General features: G+C 35.1%; 2 protein-coding genes and 1 long non-coding RNA gene across 3 annotated transcripts; all 3 read right to left on the bottom strand.

Moving 5' to 3' along the window:
* Nucleotides 1-710: 710 nt before the first annotated feature.
* LOC129449904 (odorant receptor 131-2-like) lies at nt 711-1825 on the bottom strand. The gene has a single exon (XM_055212205.2). The coding sequence runs from the start codon at nt 1674-1676 to the stop codon at nt 741-743; it is 936 nt and encodes a 311-aa protein (XP_055068180.2). The 5' UTR covers nt 1677-1825; the 3' UTR covers nt 711-740.
* An 845-nt stretch (nt 1826-2670) lies between these two features.
* LOC141365964 (uncharacterized) lies at nt 2671-5386 on the bottom strand. Its single transcript, XR_012370919.1, has 3 exons — nt 4677-5386; nt 4406-4551; nt 2671-3691 (listed from the first exon to the last, which is right to left on the bottom strand). It is a non-coding gene; the product is annotated as an uncharacterized lncRNA (long non-coding RNA).
* An 8198-nt stretch (nt 5387-13584) lies between these two features.
* Nucleotides 13585-14951, bottom strand: LOC129450987 (odorant receptor 131-2-like). The gene has a single exon (XM_055214031.2). The coding sequence runs from the start codon at nt 14569-14571 to the stop codon at nt 13636-13638; it is 936 nt and encodes a 311-aa protein (XP_055070006.2). The 5' UTR covers nt 14572-14951; the 3' UTR covers nt 13585-13635.
* Between the last annotated feature and the right edge of the window lie 857 nt (nt 14952-15808).

The raw sequence follows: 15808 nt of genomic DNA, 5'->3' as shown, positions 1-15808 counted from the left end.
CCAGCAGTGTTATTTGCACTTGTATTGAGTGATAATTGTTTCATATACATCTTGTAAAGTTCAATCTTAAATCAAAAATAATTTTAAATATTTAATCAGCGCTGTCTCGCGGTCAAATTGTCCAATACGGGAGCGCAACATGGACTGAGAGATGGATTGCATCAAATACCCATCCATTAGATAACTGCAGAACAGTGTGCAAATATTTTCCTTAATTAATGTGCACAAATGTCAAAGTGTGAAAATACAGCCATCAAGCTCCTGGACAGTCGTTTCTGTTATTGTTATAATAGTCCTAATTATGATGTTCATAACAAAACCGGCATAAAGAAACATGTGTTTGCCTATTACATTAAAATAAATATTTACTCACACGTGTACAAGTTAATGCAAGTGTGTTAGGTAAATTACTATTTATGTTTTTAAATTTAAATTATTCATTTTTGTATATGTCTGCTCTTTGTAATTAGTTTCTAAGATATAATGCACAAAGTGTCATCATTTAAGAAACCATGTCTTTGTATCCACCGTACAGAACCACTGAAAATAAAAACAAGCATATATGACCGACCTCACAGTTACTGATACAGCTCTTATCAACCATCAGTGTTTATAGTGTGTAAATCTAATATAACTAAAGCAACATTTCTTATATAATGAAGCACTAAAACAAGAAAAATGTCAACAATAAAATAACCAGATGTATTTATCTGATCTACATACAGTTTATTTTTTTGTGATTATCTTTTAGTTGCTTCAACTTTTACAACAAGTAATCGACATGTGAAAAGTCCCTTCATGTGTTTATAAAAAATTTTATCCCGAATGCCATAAATCAGAGGACTGAGCAGTCGTGGCACCATGTTTGTTAGAATATAATTGAAAAAGAAAATGTTTTTCTGCTCAAAAGGTAAAAGCGGTGCATAAATCCTGTCTATAAGAGGAGTGATGTAAGATAACATACAGAGCATCAGCTGTAGTCCATGTAACAGGATGGTGCTTTGAGCCTTTTTAGCTGAGGATTTATCAGTATTGGCTCTTCTGGCCGTAACCACAACTCTACAGTATGTGAACACAAGAATCAGCCACACAGCAGATGTATAAAGTCCAAGCAGGAATTTGCTCATCATTTCATGGTACGGTGAGTTATAGAGATTCGCTGAACTACAGAGTGTAGCTTTAGAAAGGACAGATAGAGGAAAAACTATTAAAAACAGAAAAAAGTCAGCCAGTGCTGGTATAAGTCCAACGCCCCATATGAGAGAGATGAGGATGTAGGTCCGGCGTACGGTGCAGATCTGAGGATGATGTAGCGGTTTACAGATGGCAATGTAACGCTCAATGGCCATACCAGCCAAAGTCAATGGAGTATTCTTATGAGTTGTGGAGGCGATTATTATCAATATAAAACAGAATGGCAGAGGAACATTAGGCCACGCATATGCCATCACAAAAAGAATTACAGTTTGGAAAACCATAAGCATATCATTCATAACCAGATGAATATATAATATGTATCTCGGGTCATTGTAGAAAATTGAGCTCCTGAAAAATGTAAACACAAATAATCCATTGACAGAGTTAATAATGATCCCAAGAAGAACAACAACAAAATTTCGAACAAAATACTCTGCGTATCTGTCTTGTGCTGTATTTTCAAGCACGGTGGAGTTCATTGTCCTGTGCGCTTGGTTGAAATTCAGTGAAAAGCGAGAAAGGCAAGAAAATCTTGTTTAGCAGACAGACGTTGTCAGTTCTTTTGTTCGTCCTTAATGCTTTTGTTCGTTTCTTCTGAAAAGGAAATAAAAAGGATTGAAAAATTACATAAAGGCAACTTATGCATACAAATACAAAATGATAGACTTGTTTAAGAAGAGACCACTGCCTTTTCGATTTGAGACTAGAAGTAAAACAAGCAGTTTATATGATATGAGAGAGGCAGGGGAGGTGTGTGGCTGAAAATGTCATGATTGTTTCGTCACTAAAATCCTTTTGTCGTTCCAAACTCATTTGTCCTTTGTCCATACGACACAAAAGCTGGAATTTCTGTTTATTCTTTTGCATATAATAAAGAGAAGAACTGGGACAATGACAATAATAAATCTATTAAAACGGCTTCATAAAGTTATATTGCATCAGCAAATAACAACAAAAGTTTTTTACACATTTTTTTGTATTAGCAAAGATCAATAAATGTTAAAAAACTATATTGCTCATTGCTAGTTCATGTTATTTAATGCATTTACTAATGTTAACAAACACAACCATATTGTAACCTAAATCTTTTTACCCGCACACATAGCTCATGTAAAAATAAGGTCTCGGTGCATTAACCCCCACACTGAAAAAAAAATCCTTTCAATTTACGTAATTTTAATGTGTACATCGGTCCCACATAATCCGATTGTGTAAAACCAACATAATTTTCCTCATTTAATTTTTATGTGTCAGACCAAAACATTTTAATTGTTTTAAGTAGTCTAATATAAATATGTTGACTCAAAGTGCTATTTCTCTTTCCTATTTTGTAATGTTTAAGTAATTTTATTATGTAAGGGGACTAGATTTTCATCTCTAATTCCAACATGCTTTTTTAATGCTTATATTATGGGATTATGTAACTCTAAAGCAATTTCATTATGTCTCTGGCACCAGAATAATCACCCATAATTATCCAAATGTTATTTATTTCTTTTTTAAATACAAAATACATTTGCACTGGCATAAAAAGCACAGAGTTTTGTACAAATGTTTAGTGATATTGAGGCAAACCACTGCTTTCAGATCATCAATTCAATTACATCATTACATATTAATTCATTAACAGTCAATAACTATTACAACAATCAGCACATGCAGTACATACAAAGGGGCAATTTCCCAAACACGTTGTAGATTAATCCATGACTAGGCCCTAGTTATATTAGGATATTTTTTTACAAAAAAAGTTTACAAACAAACCTACCTTACAAAAACAACACTGGAGTACAGCTTGAGACAAAACAATGGCACTGATATATGTCAAGATATGTCAGTGCAATATGTTTTCAAATTATGGCATTGCAAAAGTCTGGGACTAGGAAAAGCTCCATCTGTAAAACTGACCCAAATGTTTAAAATAGTTACTATCACAGTAGATTTAGAAGTGCTAAAACACAAACACTGCATTCCAAAGAGACATGCAAAACAGTAAGTACTATTATTTTTTAAATGGATTTACTAACTGGAAAATATCAATCCTTCAGAAAGTCAGAGCTACAGCATTTGTATAAACTGTTAATCAAAGATTCAACTAAAACAAAATACAACAACCATTTCCAAAATCAACTCTGAGCAGCAAACTGTTAATGTTTTAATAAGAGAAAACACTTAAAACAGATAAACAAAGTCGAAAATGAGCAGCACAGTCTTTCAGATCCTTTCACTGAAAGACACAGTTCGTTAAAGTTACGCTCAATGCAGTTCCATTAAAATCTTTTGGATTTCCTCAAAAATAAAGCGGAGATCAGGATAGCTCAGGTTTAAGGCATACATCAGCTCAAACAACATGGCACGATGTTGCAACACCTTCATGCCTTCCAGGACTATACAAAGATCCTCTTCTTCATCACAAGAAGCATGTTATTTGAGAGCACAAATCCCAACATTGGTGTCTTCAAATGACCTCACTGATGCTGACTTCATCCATGCCCTGTACAAAACAGACCAATTTAGTTAAAGAAACAGAAAAAAGTTACTGTTACAATAAAAGTGTCATTGGAAATTAGTACAATGCAATTGAATATAAATGTAAGTATACAGGCCCATGTGCATTGCCACAGCATGTTACAATTGGTTACAAATATATGGGTTACAAAGCAAGGCAGCTGCACTGTCCACTGCACCAGGTGTGTGTGCGCGTTTACTACACTGGAATGAGTTAAATAAAGAGGCCACATTTCAAGTGTGTGCTACAATACCTGACAATCACAGCAAAAGTGAATTCTCATTTTCTCACTCTCATGTTGTTACAGACCTGTATAAATGTCTTTGTTCTGATTAACACGGAGAAAGACATTTATTTTGAGGAATGTTTGCAACCAAACTGTTCATGAGCCCCATTCACTTCCATAGTATTATATTTCCCCACTATGGAAGTGAATGGGGCTTATGATTGGTTTGGGTACAAACATTCCTCAAAATATCTTCCTTAGTGTTCATCAGAACAAAGACATTTATAAAGGTTTGTAACAACATGATAGGGAGTAAGTGATGAGAATTTTTATTTTTGGGTGAACTACCCCTTTAAATCTTCCCAGGTGTTTTAATGACCATTGTGCCAAAAGATGTAACTAAAACATACTACATTTTCTGTACTTCCAACAAGGTTTACACATTTTGATGTCTATGAATCTATATTACTTACTTCTGTCATTTGATCATTGATTGTTCCAAGTCTTTTTGCTAGCTGTCCTCCTTTCTGATAGAAGAGTTTCGTCAGGTTTTTTGATTGGAGGTCCAGGTGACACAGGAACATAAGACAGTAGTGATTCTTTTAAATTCAGCATTTATCTGAAAACAAATTAACCAACCATTGTATATTTGAGTACTGCTAGTCAAAGAATAATACATGTATATTAGTTACAAAATAAGATTTAGCTCCTAACAGCAGTAAAACAGTGATAGGAATTACTTACCAATGCTTTTGAGTGTGTGCAAGGATGATGACCTATAAGAGGAAATATTCAGATGTGAAATCAAACATAACCTCAAATGATGAAGGTCACACATACACAGAGCAATAATGAAATAAGTATTATATCAGTCATACAAAATTTGGACAAAATTAGATCTTAAAATAACAAGGTTCTCTTCTGAAAACGTCAGCTTTAAGGTGTGGCCACTTCAAATCGTTTTTTTTCAGTTAATATACCAGACGTCACGCGAGACATTTAAAAAAGCTTTTTCTAATAGAATCAAGTGTTGCTCGTGCCTCGTGGCGTAGCGAAGTCACGAATAACTGACGCGGGTCTGATAATCTGATTAAGCAGACAGTTTGTTTAATACGCAATGTCATTATTAATGTAGTCAACTGATATCATCTGGTAAATTACTTACATGGATAACGTTACTCTGGACAGAATAACGTTTGGTTAGCGTTTTATTTGTCCTGAACCGTTTCCATAGAACAGCTGAATAAAAAGTGCCTCAAAAGTCAACTCAAAGCTGACAGTTTTCAACTCGGATAAAACTACCAAACGTGAAATAACGTTATACAGCTGACATTTTTAAAACGCTGTTTTTCTTTATGAGCCTTACACTTACTGACTGACTGACTGACTGACTGACTGTAACGTTAACTTACTCCACCAACCTCCTCCAAACTAATATTTACTACAAGTCATTGCAATGGCTACTTTATTTAAATTCAAAGACCCACCAAGTCCATTTTTTTCAGTGCAGGGGTCCAAAAACGCGGCGCCGCGTTTTGGCGTGTTTTCTCCTTATCATAGCAGAATCAACTTAAAATACTCCATCATTAATAATCATACACTTACGTGTTTGACATCATTTGAAACTGTGAAGGGTTCTCTTTAATTTGTGTACATTCACAATAACAATAGATCTTTGTGTTTTTGTTAAATAAAGAAAATAAACAGGGTGTGCATTCTGACATTTCTGTCTCCGCCAGCTGTCTCTTAAAACAGGTTACAAAAATCAGTTGAAACTTTGCGAATACTCGTCACACAAACATGATACACATATCCAAAGAAGGCCTGCAATGTCTACTTTTAAACAAGCTAATTATAATCGAAAACAAATATTGCCTGTTTATATAATCTGCATTGAAGTAAAGAGAGTGCAGTTTTTCCTGGCTGACTTTATTATCTTTAATGCGGTCACGCCCACAGGCGGTACCGCTATTGACATGGTAATGAAGACACAAGCTGTTCAAACCATAACAACCAAAGCGTAAAGTTTTATCAGTTTTACAGACTTTACTGCATGTTTGGATGATAAACTTTACACACACGTGAGGAATTTCTTCATTTATGTCTGGACATTGAGGAAGAGAAGTGTTTATCTTTAACGTCACCTAAGAAGAAGAACAATGAAAGACGCAATGGAGGAGGATATATTCCTGAAGTAACTGTAAGTCATTTACCTTCATTTATATTTGCTATGTGATATGCTTATGGCTTGTGCAGTTCAGCCTACACAAGCGACCTCAGCAGACTGCACGCTTCTGATTGAAAAACTTTCGCATTGTTTACAAACGAGGACGCGTCGTCACTTAATGGGGGATGCTGTGTTAGACACAGTTATTCACTTTCGTTTTCTTCATGGCAACTTTGAGTAAGGCTGCACTGCAAGATCTTTTAAGTGTGTGCTGTAATATGATTCCATATATTGTTTACAATTCCATCCATTGCGCTTTACACGCAACACCGTTTTCATGAGTGCCGTGTTGTTTACGCGGAGATGCGAGCTCGCACACATGGACGCCATATGCGATTTGTTTTTAAAGTTCATACGCGCTTGCAGAAACGTGTTATAAACAGAAGCTAGACGATCAATGGGCATCTTAAAAAACAGTCATCTGAAAACAGCTTTTTATAAAACTAATCACTGCAGATGTTTATCTGGGATGTTCTGAATTTAGTCCAAATGTACATGATAATTTATCTGAATGTAGTGCTATCAGTTAAATTTACCCATCAGTTATGTATGTAAGGGTATTTCTGTGGACAATTTATGCTAACAGCTGTTTATAACTATCTTACAGGTCTGCATCCCTCTCATCAGTACAAAACTATGAAGTGGAATAACACTTTTTGGACATAAAGTTATATGGTAACATGAGCCACATGAAGTTTACAGCTCTGTTGTGTATCAGTTTCTTAGTTTATACAAGTTAAGTTTTTGAATGGGGTTTGTTTCCAAATAAACTGAAAATGTCCTACTGACCTTCATTTCTATTTTGATTATATTGTTAACTTCTTAATAAACCTCAAACAAACATGTATACATTTGTCCTCACATTCTTTACTGTAGTTCTCTCTCAGATTCCTGCCTAAAGGCTCATTATGCAGTTCATTATGCAAGTTTTTTGTTGCTCAGCTGTCAATCAATCCTTCTCACATACGGCCCCTCTAAACAAAAAGTGTCTTACAATTCCTAAATTAATATATTGGTTTATGTGAAAGAGTAAGCAGAATGATTTTCACATCATTTTAAAGAAAAAACTCTAGACTCTCAGATTCTGTTTAGAAAAGTCTTGTTAAAACAGGTTTAGTATGGGTTTTGTGGACTTGTATCAGTGACTTAAAAATTTTGTTTTTTAAAAACCACGCATAAACATTATTCTCTCAAAAATACAAACATGTATATACATGTAGCTCATATAATATTGTAGCCCAGTTTGTGCTGAATGTAGTGTTATGAGACACTTGCCATTTTTATGTTTTAAAGCAACTTAAAAAATACCAAATGTAAGAACATGTCACAACCTCTGACAGTTTCCCAAAATGGTCGGACCCCAGAGGGTTAATCTTTTCATCCTTGTTGCCCACACCATCAGAAAATAATGTAGCTGTTATGGTAGACAGACTGAGATGACAATGGAGTAAAACATCTCAGGTTCCGTATGCAACCCTGGTTCCCTGAAAAGGGAATGAGTCGCCATAGCAACGCTTTGGGGAACGCCTCGGCGTGACTTATCTGAAGCACGATGCCTCGCGGACCAGGGGTATAAGAGGGCATCCCAAACAAGCACACTTGCTACCAAGTGCTGAAGCAGGGAGTATGTTCCCTTCTCAGGGAACCAGGGTTACGTATGTAACCTGAGATGTTCCCTTTCTGGGAACTCAAGCTGCGTCACCATACCAATGCTTTGGGGTACCAGATGCCCATGCTTCCATACTACCAAATGCCTGTAGTGTGTCTAATCTTAACACATTCAAGGCAACAGTACCTGGGACCCTAAGGAGGTAGCAAAGTCTCTCAGGCCTTAGAGGCCGCCATACCCTAGGTAGAGTGGCCCCTCACAGCAACAGGTGAGGGTATGCCACGAAGTTATAAGCAAGTGGGATTGTATTCACTATTTATCAGCTTAAAATATGCTTGGGCGCATGGAAACCTTCAAGGGTAAATCTAAGCCTACACTGAGCAGTCCTGTGAACATATGATTTCAATGCTCACACAGGACACACCAAATTAGAACAAGGCCTGCTGAACAACATTCGTCCTGCACATTGTTCAATACCTAGGCACATATCCTGGTTTTGGGTACAGAAAGCCCCCCTTCCCTGTGGCAAATCCAAGACGCTTAGGGCCTGAGGGTCTCCCCCTCACTTTATGGAGGTAATAGCCAGAAGAAACACTGTCTTAAAGGACAGAAGCCTGTCTGGTGCATTGTCAAGTGGTTTAAACAGAGCCCATGAGAGCTCTACCAGCACAACCATCCCATGTAGGCACCCCAGTGCGGTTTTTTAGGGCCCTGGGGAAGTTTTGACATGCACTGACATTTGTGCTTTTTTTCAGGTGCTTAAAAACATAATAATTGCAAAAGTCTTATCACTGTGTTCAGTACAAACTGGGCTACTATATTAGGTAAGCAACCTTTGTGTACATGAATTTTTAAGAAAAAAAGGTTTATACGTGGTTTTTGAAAAAGCTAAAATTTTAAGTCCACAAAATTCATTCTAAACCTTTTTTTCACAAGACTTCTCAAAACAATATCTGTAGTCTAGAGTTTTTTCTTTAAAATTATGTGAAAAACATTTTGCCTACTCATGTACATAAAACAATATCTTGATTTAGAATTTCTAAGACACTTTTTACTGAGAAAGGCCATATGCAAGTAGGCGTGAAAGCTCCTGAATAATCTGTGATTGACACCTAAGGAAACCCAGAGGAAACTACTTTTACTGTAGTAAAACCATGGTTATATAGACTTGTTATTTCCAAAGTTAATAATAAAGACCGATCAAGTAAATCACGTACCTCGGAAAGCTTATTAATAAAATCAGTAGAATCCCTAATATAAGACAGTAAGTACTGTACATACGTTTTGATAAAGCAGTCAACATGGTGGGATAAATGAGATAGAAGGGAATTTGTATGTGCCACATTTGGTTGACCTGGGTTGCCGGTAATTTACCGTAGATTTAAATTAATGTTTTTTACTGGCAAAATTTTGTTCAAAGTTAAATGAACATTAAACATTGACAAGTCTTTGTCTTTACAAAGTAAAACTAAAAAACAGCATCAAGCAAAACATGCTGGGAAACAAAATCGGAAGCAAAAAAAAAAGATTTCTGGTTCCCTGAATGCTTTGCATGAGGCTGTTATTGTATAGTTTTATATATAAAGATAAAGACTTGTTCATATTTACAATTTATTTAATTTTGAACAAACTCTTGCCAGTAAATAACATAAATTTAAATCTACGGTAAATTACCGGCAACCCAGCTGCAATAACATTATAATTTCTACAGAATTTTTTTACAGTGAGTCGTATCTTGAATTACAATAGCTCCTCCTTTATCTGCTGGTTTTATAATAATATTCAGATCATTCATTAGTTCAGTCAAAGGTTTTAGTTCATTTAATGTAAGATTTTGAGACATATTTTTGCTAGAAGAGCAAGTTTTCATTACATCTTGTTCAACCAGGAAAAGGTTTGAATTATATGGTTGGACACGTGAGCAGAACTCTTAGGTCTAAACAGTGTACATATGCATTGCCGTCTCTTTGAGAAGCTCAGAGTCCCTGGTCGTATGTTTCTTTGAGGCCCTGGAACCTCTTTGGCAGTGGTTTACAATCTAAATTGAGTACAACACAGTTTTGTGTCTAGTTTCTTATGATTTTGATAGTTAGACATGAAAAGTAATTTATCGTCAATGAAATAAACTATAAAAAATGCATTTTATGACATGAGTTTTTATGTCTTTTCTGGGCCTGAAAACATATATTTAAAATTATTTAATGATTACAAACACTTTTATTCTAAGCTCCAAATCCGTGTCACAGGGACAAGATTGCACTTATGGCTAGTGGTGTCTTATATATATATATATATATATATATATATATATATATATATATATATATATATATATATATATATATATATACATATATATTAATGGAAAATAAATCAAAAACCTTGTTTAGGCTTGCAATACAAAAATGAATGCATTACAGAATGCATATAAATAAAGCATGTTAAAATAATATATTAATACAATAATATTAGTATAAATTAACATACAAAGAGTTTGGTTCCAAAACGCAATAAATCCATTTTGACAAATTTCGGTAAAAACGTGTTTTCTATACCAAGAAAGTGACGAGATGAAACCCACTATTTTCTGTTACAAACTTTCCCATAGCATCTTTAGGTTATACACTGATTAAAAATAAACATTAATGTCATTAATCAAAACACTTACTTTGTCAAATTAAGATCACTGTCATTGCAACGGGTTTACTTGACACCGTTGCTTAGCATTTTTCACAGCGATCAGCTGTAAAATGTTTTGGTCCTGCTCGATTTTCGTTGACTTTAAGTAAAATAATGTAAAGTTATTCATAAGATCCTCTGGGTTCAATGTGTTAGCATGAGAAACGTAATGCTGTCGGGAGATAAGCACCAGTCTCCCGAGTGCTTCGCGTAAATTTTTAGATGTTGATGACAATCTTTTCCGTCACAGAAAACCATCACAGGTTTATCAATGCCATTAAAGTATTATTTTGTTTTGTTTGTTGATCACGAAGTACAAAGTAGATGAGGAAAACTAGGACTCAGTGTACTGAGCGCGCCGCCATGATTGTTTACATTGCGTGAATGGTCCGCTGTAATTTCTGGAATGGATTTATTGCGTTCTGTAAAAAAGGAGGAGTGGCGTTTATCGCATTTTGGGAAAAAAGGGAGAAAAGATGACAGAATAACACGGCGGATATTGGAGTTTGCGTAAAATTACTTATTACTTTTAAATACTGACCTGATATAATACTGATTTTGGCAGTAACTCATTTTTTTCAAAAATGGCGTTTATCGCGTTTTGGAACCAAACTCTTCATATATCTGTCTGTCTGTCTGTCTGTCTCTCTCTCTCTCTCTCTCTCTCTCTCTATATATATATATATATATATATATATATATATATATATATATATATATATATAATGAAAAATTATTTAAAGTAAATTTTGTTTTTGTAATAATGTCGATTTTGATCGAAATTGAGGTTATCATAAAAATACATGTACAATGAACTTCATAATTTTTATATTAAACTGGTTTAAGAACCTGGGCCCGGTTCCCCAAAACGTTCTTATCGCTAAGTAGTTCTTAACCTATTCCTTAACCTCTCTCTTAACTCTATGGCACGGTTCCCAAAACGTTCGTACGCCAAGTATATCTTCTGTAAGTCACACTTTCGTAAGGTTGGTCTGGACCATTCGTAAGCTCTCTCTTAGCGTTGTTTGAGCGCAAAACGCTATCGCCGCAGTCTTTAGAAATCAGTGCAGCGCAGCACAAATCAAACTATGGTATGCTGACAATGATTTTATGTTATGGACATTTTTAAGACTTATAATAAAATATGTTTGCAATGGATAGAGGACTATTTATGCAGTTGACTTTATTTGGTATCAGAACTAATGAATCAAAGACGGCGCTGGTGTTTGTTCCTCATTGAAGTCTGTTCCCTCTATGTTTATAACGTTTTCATCACGTTATATTTATAATTTATTTAGAAAGATCAAAGATTTCAATTGGTTATACTAAAAAGCAATAATATCATGTATTCTATTACACAATTTATTAAATATTTCATATTTGACAGTTTTATGTCTTTTAACATATAGCCTGTCATTTTCTTTTCTTTTTTCTCTACTGTTTGTTTTAAAACTGTTATGTTTCCAAACATAGTAAATATATATTATACATATAATATGATTCATACTGTAAAAATAATTGAATTACAATCAAGAACAGTCAAGATACATTACATAAATGCACACATATACATCTCAGTAGCCATTAAAACTTTCAATGTATATAAAGAATAAACATATAATGTGATAAAAACGCGATAAAAAGACTAAACTAAAGGGAAACACAGGGGGAACAGACTTCCACACAACACCGGTAACCCCGTAACCGTTTAGTCCATGCCAATTTTTTTTATTCGGCAACACTTAAAACCTTTTGACAATTTGCCTGACGTGGCTAAATAAAAAAAATTGCCTCCCAAGACAACCCATTATGGAGCTGCTGGATCTTCTCAGACCATAATTCTGTATCTAATTCTCTCTCTCTCTCTCCGTTCATTGTAGATATTGCTTTTTATTGAAAACATTAAACAATGGCCAGCAATACCACATTAAACAGAAGTTACTGCAGCTGCTTGCCAATCAATTCTGATCGTAGAACATTACCATTATAAAAGGGTATTAAATATTTTTTTTAAAGTCGTAAAACCCATGTTTAACGTGGATGATTAGCGAGGAATACCCGGTTCGTCTACCCGTATTACTGACAATTTTATAATTCAATTAATAGTCTATATTTGACGGATAACTTAAACTATGTTAAAATAAATGTTACTGGAATAATTTGAGTAATGTTCCATTTGTATAGAGCGTGTTGTCTTTCTTAACGCCGTAATGTACCTTCGCGTGAAGTGGAGAATCGATCCCTGAGCGATCGATCGCAAATAATTCAGCACCTTCACTTGGGACAGCGACATTGTTACGTCGTACTTAGAGGCAGCGTGTTAAGAAGCTTCCTAAGAGACACTTCGGGGAACACACTTAGGAACATAAACAACTTTGCTAAGATATATCTTTTTGAGCCTTCTTAACGTGCTAAGAGTGAGGGTTATCGGGGAACCGGGCCCTGTTATTTCCATTCTTTCTGCAATTAACTATAAAACAACACTACTTAGTTGCTGGTTAATGCATATGTACAATAGGTATGCACTCTGATTAAAAAAAGATACAAAAAAGTTATCAGCGGTACCTTCTCAAAAAGCAAAGTTTTGTACCCAAAAGATGCATATTGGTACCTCAAAAGTATCTTGTTACCCTCAAAGGTACATATCCAAAACGGTACATATTAGGAGCCTTTTAAAGATTCCGGCTCAGTGGCAACTTTTGTACCTTTTCCTGAGAGTGTGTGATGTTACAAATTTAATTTAGCTTCTTTTGTGTTACATGTTTCTGTGTGTTTTGTGTGATGCAGACTGCTGTGTTTATGAGCCCAAGATTATTATTATTATTTTTTTGGACAAAAAAGTTTGCCTTAACCCTAAATCATCATTATTGAAAATCATTCAAAGCTACAATCATTCATACTATAAATACCGTATAGTAGGACAGAGTTTTGAATTTAAATTGAGTTGTAAATCTTTAATATCGTATGAACATGAATTAAATTACGCTTTCCTGGTTTTTCAGGAACATGCTAAATATTCAGCAGATAATTTATGATTGCACTAAAATTACATATATGCTTATACCACATGTTGGAATGTTAAAAAATGTCATAAATGTATAAACAAATATAAATAAAGCAGCATTTCTTATATAATGAAGCATTAAATGTTAACAAAAATATGTGTATTTATCTGATGTCTATACAGTTTATCTTTTAGTTGCTTCAACTTTTACAATAAGTAATCGACATGTGAAATGTCCCTTCATGTGTTTATAAAAATGTTTATCCCGAATGCCATAAATCAGAGGACTGAGCAGTCGTGGCATCATATTTGTTAGAATATAATCGAAAAAGACAAATTTTTTCTGCTCAAAAGGTAAAAGCGGTGCATAAATCCTATCTATAAGAGGAGTGATGTAAGATAACATACAGAGCATCAGCTGTAGTCCATGTAACAGGATGGTGCTTTGGGCCTGTTTAGCTGAGGATTTATCAGTATTGGCTCTTCTGGCCGTAACCAGAACTTTACAGTATGTCAACACAAGAATCAGCCACACAGCAGATGTATAAAGTCCAAGCAGGAATTTGCTCATCATTTCATGGTACGGTGAGCTATAGACATTCGCTACAGTACAGAGTGTAGCTTTAAAAAGGACAGATAGAGGAAAAACAATTAAAAACAGGAAAAAGTCAGCCAGTGCTGGTATAAATCCAATGCACCATATGAGAGAGATGAGGATGTAGGTCCGGCGTACAGTGCAGATCTGAGGATGATGCAACGGTTTACAGATGGCAATGTAACGCTCAATGGCCATACCAGCCAAAGTCAATGGAGTATTCTTATGAGTTGTGGAGGCGATGGTTAACAGTATAATACAGAATGGCAGAGGGACATTAGACCACGCATATGCCATCACAAAAAGAATTACAGTTTGGAAAACCATGAGCATATCATTCATAACCAGATGAATATATAATATATATCTCGGGTCATTGTAGAAAATTGAGCTCCTGAAAAATGTAAACACAAATAATCCATTGACAGAGTTAATAATGATCCCAAGAACAACGACAATAAAACTTCGAACAAAATACTCTGCGTATCTGTCTTGTGCTGTATTTTGAAGTATGGTGGAGTTCATTGTCCTGTTTGCTTGGTTGAAATTCAGTGAAAGGCAAGAAATCTATAAGATGTCAAGCAGACAGATAGTTGTAAATTCTCTTGTTTGTCCTTAATGCTTTTGTTTGTTTCTTCTGAAAGGGAAATAAAAATGATATAAAAAATACAAGGCAACTTATACATACAAATACAAAATGATAGACTTGTTTAAGAAAAGACCACTGCCTCTTCGATTTGAGACCAGAAGTAAAACAAGCAGTTTATATGAGATGAGAGAGGCAGGGGAGGTGTGTCGCTGAAAATGTCATAATTGTTTCATCATCAAATCCTCATGTTGTTTGTCCTTTGTCCATAATTGTCACGGTTGTCAATCGTGATCTGTGTATGTCTTTGTATTTTGTGCTGATTGTTCTCACCTCGACTCACTTACCAATCATTACCCAGTCAGCACTGTCACAGCTGTCTTCTATTTTATCCAGCCTACTTAATGCATTGTCTCTTGTCTCCTGGTTGCTGGATTATTGGCTGTTGTTTGTCATGCCTGTTCCTGCTTTGTTCCTGTTCCCTGCCTTATTTTGGATTCATTATTATTATTAATCTTTATTAAGGACACAGAATCCTGGTTCATAGTATTAAAAAGAAAAGCTTACAATACAAGTTTAGGAAATTACACAAAAATAGAAAAATACTATACATTATTTATACATATAAAGAGGAGCGCCAGTGCTTCCAAATTCTTGAAGTAAACCTGACCGAACTTTTATTCGGACATACCAGGGCTTGAACAATACAGTTTGATTGATTCTAAATTCTCACATGAATGTATAGATACAATGCCTCATGTCAGCTGCACAAGATCTTATTCCACTGTTAGCAAACATCTCTTGCACTGTTGTTCCGCGGTTCTTTCAATAGCATTCTAAGGGAATCATTGTATGCCACCACCAAAGCCTATGTTTGTTTTAATAAATGTTATCCTTTTTGTGATCTCTGCGTTTGCCTCCTGACTCCGATACCAGTCGTGACAGAATGATCCAGCCATTGGAAGGTGCAGTGAGTTCACACACATCATCTGTTTCTCCTAACCCCACTAAGCTGAACAACCGACCGACGACACATGCGGACTTCCCTGAGAGATATGCTGTTCAGCTGAAGTTACATCAAAACTTTATTAACCAGTGTTCTCTGCATTTCAGTATGCATCACACGACTTTTGAGACAGAGGAGGTGAAAGTCATGTTCAAGCTGTATATATTGAC

Source organism: Misgurnus anguillicaudatus, chromosome 8 (genome assembly GCF_027580225.2).
Source record: "Misgurnus anguillicaudatus chromosome 8, ASM2758022v2, whole genome shotgun sequence".
NCBI lineage: Eukaryota > Metazoa > Chordata > Actinopteri > Cypriniformes > Cobitidae > Misgurnus > Misgurnus anguillicaudatus.
The sequence above is the reverse complement of the archived record's forward strand: the minus strand, read 5'-3'. Positions and strand labels throughout refer to the sequence as shown.